Source organism: Lissotriton vulgaris, chromosome 1_1 (assembly GCF_964263255.1).
Source record: "Lissotriton vulgaris chromosome 1_1, aLisVul1.2, whole genome shotgun sequence".
NCBI classification, from domain to species: domain Eukaryota; kingdom Metazoa; phylum Chordata; class Amphibia; order Caudata; family Salamandridae; genus Lissotriton; species Lissotriton vulgaris.
Window position 1 is genome coordinate 117,369,022 of NC_141685.1, and position 6,000 is coordinate 117,375,021.

Sequence of the window (6,000 nt, forward strand, 5' to 3'; positions counted from 1 at the left end):
CCCCCAGTTTGTAAAAAAACAGCATATGTCTTGGCTGCTTCTGCTGCACCCAGAGTCTTGTGCGTCTTTTCAGTCTAATTTTCCTGTCTGGAAAAAAATGGTGTCCTGTTTTTCTGCACCCGGTACATCCAGGTGCAGAAAAACCTAACAACTGATAATCAGGTGGAATAAAATGAACACATGAAAGTACTCCTTAATGTCATTGCTCTTGATTCATACTCTGGACCATAGTTGAGGGATATGTTTAGGCATAGTCCTCGCAGCACAGAATAGATTTGCTTGAGGCAGAGGCCAAAACTCAAAAGTCAGGATACCAGATACAAGTTGGTGGTAACTCAGGGCAGGGGAAAACGCCTGTTGTCCATGGAGGGGTCATTCCCGTCCCAGAATTCTAGATTAAAAATTAATTAATAGTATCCTTTTTTAAATATCTGTTTGGAGCCAGTCCGTATGACTTTAATGTCTGCCTTTGGGGTTCTATGTTACAAGTCCATAGGGTGCATGTATCCTTTGTGAGCTTAATAAAATGTTGAAAATTCTATAAATCCTCACTCCTACATCCAAGTACTCTCAGGCTACTATTCTACACTCTGCTCTGTAAGAAAAACAGCTCAACATTTTCAAAATTCTGCAACTCTGCATTGATTTGGCTTGCAAATTATATTTTTGGAAATTTTCATGTATTAACTATTTAATTTTAATACTATAGGTGATTGAAATTACTGACGAAGAAAGCAAGATTCAGCTCCAGGCAACTGAAGTCAGTGCCATAAGAAGGATTATTTTGAAAAACTGAAGGACATCCAGCATTCTACGTTTAAACAATTTCCAAAATCTAGGTGTGGCGAGGAAGTGGGAGCTGAGGAAAGTACTATACTGTCAGTGAAGTCTCTAATTTAGCATTTCATTAGTCCAGAGCAAAGCCATATCTGTGCACAGAATAACCTTCATCTAAAACATCATGTAATCCCAGAGAGGAAGCACACACTGCATAAAAGAGAGTTATAACAAAAGGTTTCTTCTGCAGACCATCAAAGAAAAGACGCTGAGAGAAGACTCCGAAGCTGACACGTTAACAACCAAAAGATTGGAAAATCACCTTTGTTCAACAACCGTTTTTAGCCAGTTATGCAAGTTTGAGACTATCTGCCTCGGGATAGAACACCTCGACCCACTCTGCTCACTCTTGCGAAAACCTTAAAAATTCACCACTTTATTGTGTTCATGACCATCTCAGATTGTTTCCTTTTTATTGTGTACTGTTCTGTAATTCTATGTAAATCGCCTCAACATTATCTGCTGTGCATGAGGGATATGTAAAACTGTTAAAGATAAAAATGGATTAAATGAGCACAGTTGCGCTATAGGTAATGTAAATAAATCCTCGTCTTCAGAACTACAAACCTTAACCTTACACCAAACATAGAAAGGGTAAAAGGAACTGATGTTCTGAGACTCGTGATCCACAATAGTACTGTGCACGTTCTAACGCCCTCAGTTACTGCCATTACATCAGTGCAAAAAGGTACTTATCAGTTTAATCATTAAATATCAGACTAACACCTTATCACTGCATTGCTAAGAACCTATACAAATAGATTTGAGGAAATCTTCAGTCACAAAATAAGTTGCTGCCGGAGAGCCTAGACCTAAAGACTATTATCTGCTAGAAACATTTCGACATGTGTTACAGGGCTGCTTCCAGACATATTTTGCTCAATTCAAGTGTTAAGAAGATTACACACAATTTCTTATAGAGATAAATGCTGAACATTATCTAAACAAGCCTGACTCTAAAATCAGGTTCCCTCTTACCGTGGCATATAAGCAAGAGAAAACGAAACATAGAGATATTAACTCTAGGGATACACCTTATAAAAACATTGACTGTGCGAACAAATTCAGTGTTCAAAACCGCCTCAATCAAGGTAAAATAACCTAAGTTGGGGAAAAAAGTTACATGTGCCAGAAAAGATACAGCCCTAAATCTTATCTCACAGAATTTGACAGAATGCACACTGGGGGAAACCACTTTCAGTGCAATGTATGCCAAAAAAGTTTCAGACGTAAATCTTATCTAACTGAACATATAAAAATCCACACTGGGGAAAACCCTTATCAGTGCTCTGAATGCCAGGAAAGGTTTTGTAACAAAGAAAGCCTTTCTCAACATGCAATAACCCATTCTGTGGAACAACCTTATCAGTGCTCTGAATGCCAGAAATGTTTCAGTGTAAAAAGTAGTCTCACACGGCATAGAAAGATCCACACTGGGGAAAAGCCTTATCAGTGCTCTGAATGCCACAAATGTTTCAGTGAAAAAAGCGTTCTCAATCAGCATATAAGAACGCACACTGGGGAAAAACCTTATCAGTGCACTGAATGCCACAAATGTTTCAGTGATAAAAGCGTTCTCAGTCGGCATACAAGAACCCACACTGGGGAAAAACCTTATCAGTGCTCTGAATGCCAGAAATGTTTCAGTGAAAAACGCGAGCTCACGGTGCATATAAAAACCCACACTGGGGAAAAACCTTTTCAGTGCTCTGAATGCCAGAAAATTTTCCGAAACAAAGGAAGTCTTTCTCAACATACAATAACCCACACAGGGAAAAAACCTTATCCATGCTCTGAATGTCAGAAATGTTTCAGTTACAAAAGCAGTCTCAATCAGCATATAAGAACCCACACTGGGGAAAAACCTTATCAGTGCTCTGAATGCCCAAAAGATTTCAAACTTAAATCACTTCTAACTGCACATGTGAGATTCCACACTGGGGAAAAACCTTATCAGTGCTCTGAATGCCAGAAATGTTTCAGTGACAAAATAGGACTCACTCAACATATACCAACCCACACTGGGGAAAAACCTTACCAGTGCTCTGAATGCCACAAATGTTTCAGTGTAAAAAGCAATCTCACTCAGCATATAAGAACCCACACTGGGGAAAAACCTTATCAGTGCTCTGAATGCCACAGATGTTTCAGTGAAAAAATCAGACTCACTGAGCATATAAGAACCCACACTGGGGAAAAACCTTATCAGTGCTCTGAATGCCACAAATGTTTCAGTGAAAAAAGCAGTCTCACTCAGCATATAAGAATCCACACTGGGGAAAAGCCTTATCAGTGCTCTGAATGCCACAAATGTTTCAGTGAAAAAAGCGGTCTCAGTCAGCATATAAGAATCCACACTGGGGAAAAGCCTTATCAGTGCTCTGAATGCCACAAATGTTTCAGTGAAAGAAGCGGTCTCAGTCAGCATATAAGAACCCACACTGGGGAAAAACCTTATCAGTGCTCTGAATGCCACAATTGTTTCAGTGAAAAAAGCAGTCTCACTCAGCATATAAGAATCCACACTGGAGAAAAGCCTTATCAGTGCTCTGAATGCCAGAAATGTTTCAGTGAAAAAAGCAATCTCACTCAGCATATAAGAACACACACTGGGGAAAAACCATATCAGTGCTCCGAATGCCTAAAATGTTTCAGCCGTAAATCGCATCTCACTGGACATGTGAGAATTCACACTGGTGCATAAAATTATCAGTGCTCTAAAGGTCAGTAAAGATTCAGAGGTAGTGATGGTTACAAGCGCCATAAGAAAACACACCATCAAAATGATTCAGTGCTCAGCACGCCAGAAAAACATCAATTTTATACTCAATCTCACTCTACATGAGCAGACGGACACACGGGAAAAACATTACCAACGCTGTGAATGCCAGAAATTCCTATTTGACAGGCACATCCTCACTAACCAAAAGCGACTCCATACTGATGAAAACCTTATGAGTGCTCTGAATGCCAGAAAAGCTCCAGAGAAAAAAACGCTATCTCACCATGAGAAACTCCACACTGGAGAAAATCCTTATGTCATAAAAGCTTGAATCTGAAAGACAGTGTTATGCTTCATGAGAGATCCCACTCTGGGGAAAAACCTTATGAGTGTTCGAAATGCAAACAAAGTTTTGGTTACAAATTACTTCTAACTTGTCATGAGCGAACTCACACGGGGGAAAAAAGCCTTATATGTGTTCTGAATGTCAGATAAGGTTCAATCACGAATACAATGTCATTTCACATGAGAGAATTCACACTGGTCTAAAGCCTTATACAGGAAGGGAAAGCCAGAAACGTTATACTCAGAAAGGAGATATCACTAAACATAAGAAATGCATCCACACCAGGTGAAAAGTGAGGCGTATCTTGAGTTGCAGAAAAGCTTCTAACAACCTGACTTTACATGAGAGAGCACATATTGTGGTTGCAATAGAATTCATCAAAAATCTCTTACAGGATAACTTAGGCTGCCCGCATGCAACCTCCAAAGAAATTTCAGGCCTGGAAATATTTTTCTTTGCAACAGAATCCACAATTTGAGTATCTGAAAGTTACAAAACTCTCAAGGTCTTTACTTTACACAGAGAAGTGTTAGTGCTTGCAAAAATCAACTAATTGCCCTAAAAATCACAATAATAATATCTTAAATTTTACTCCACCCAAAAGGTTTCTACTCACCCTTGTTTCTTAACATATGACTGATATCTATTTTTTCATGATAAGATTAAGCCTATGTGGAGTTCTTCAGTGAGGAACTCCGCAAAGTGACAAAAAAACTCTGGCGGTCTACGTGGAGTTCCGCAAGCAGCGGAGTGTGTAAGGGTCATGCCGTTAGTGGTGATTTCATCCCATGTCGGAGGATCATTTGGCCCTTCTCTTCCAGGAAGTTATGGATCTCTTTGCCAAGGGAGCTATCAAATGTGTCCCTGTGCCAGAAGTAGGTCGGGTTGCTACTCCCACTACTTCTTGGTACCGAAGAAGGATAAAGGCCTGCATCCTATCGTAGTCCTCAGGGACATAAACCGCTTCCTCCGAAAGGAGAAGTTCAAGATGTTAACCTTGGCTCAGGTCTTGTCTGCCTTCGACCCTGGAGATTTGATGGTAGCGTTGGACTTGCAGGACACTTAATTTCACATCCTCGTCTTGCCTGCCCACCGTCATTACCTACAGTTCACGGTAGGCCACACGCATTTTCAGTTTCCACGCTCCCCTTTGGCCTTACCAGCCCCCCCCCGCCCCGGGTGTTCACGAAAGTGATGGCGGGGGTCGTAGCTCATCTGCGCAGATCAGGGGTTCCAGTCTTCCCCTCTCTCGACGACTGGCTGTTGAAGGTGAGCTCGCCCAGGCTGTCGTCTCCCACCTCCAGACTACGACAGACTTCCTGCATTTGCTGGGTTTCACAGTTAACCTGCTGAAGTCGCACCTGATTCCCTCCTATATGCTCCTTTTCATCAGAGCGGTTCTGGACACAGCACATTTTTGGGTCTATCCTCTCTAGCAGCAAGTCCAGGCTACTCAGGATATGATACCGATGTTTCAGCCTCCATCCCGGGGTTCTGTGAGAATGACCCAGAGGCCGCTGGGCCTCATGGCCTCCTGCATCCGGCTGGTGCATCATGCCAGATGGCATATACGTGCTCTGCAGTGGGACCTGAAGTTCCAGTGGGCGCAGCACCAGGGGAATCTTTCCGATGACTTTGAGATTTCAGAGGGGACTGCAAGTCTGTTGCAATGGTGGTTCAGGAACCAGGATTGGGTCAACAGCAGATCCCTCTCCCTTCCCCAACCTGAGTTCACAGTAGTAATGGATGCGTTACTCCTGGGTAGGGGCAGCCATGTGGGAATGGCGGAGATCAAAGACCTCTGGTCTCTGGCGGAGTCCAGGCACCACATCACCCCTCTGGAGCTCCGGACGATTTGTCTTGCACTGAAGGCATTCCTTCTTTCTGTCAAAGGAAGAGTGGTGCAGGTGTTCACGGACAACACCACCGCCATGTGGGACTGCAACAAACAGGACAGGGTGGGGTTGTGGACCCTATGTCAAGAGGTTCTTCGCCTTTGGACATGGCTGGAACATCAGGGCATATCTCTGGTGGTTCAACACCTAACAGGTTCACTGAACGCCAGGACGGACGAACTCAGCCGCCAGTGCATGAT

General features: G+C 42.6%; 1 protein-coding gene across 1 annotated transcript; it reads left to right on the forward strand.

Annotated features, from left to right (window-relative positions):
- Positions 1 to 1,922: 1,922 nt before the first annotated feature.
- On the forward strand, positions 1,923 to 3,541 carry LOC147737689 (uncharacterized). Its single transcript, XM_086942049.1, has one exon. It carries the CDS (start codon positions 1,961 to 1,963, stop codon positions 3,539 to 3,541), a length of 1,581 nt encoding a protein of 526 aa, XP_086798175.1. The 5' UTR covers positions 1,923 to 1,960.
- The last annotated feature ends 2,459 nt before the right edge of the window (positions 3,542 to 6,000 follow it).

Excerpts from the sequence above, each read along its gene's own strand:
- LOC147737689 (XM_086942049.1), top strand. The coding sequence starts at position 1,961 with ATGTGCCAGAAAAGATACAGCCCTAAATCTTATCTCACAGAATTTGAC.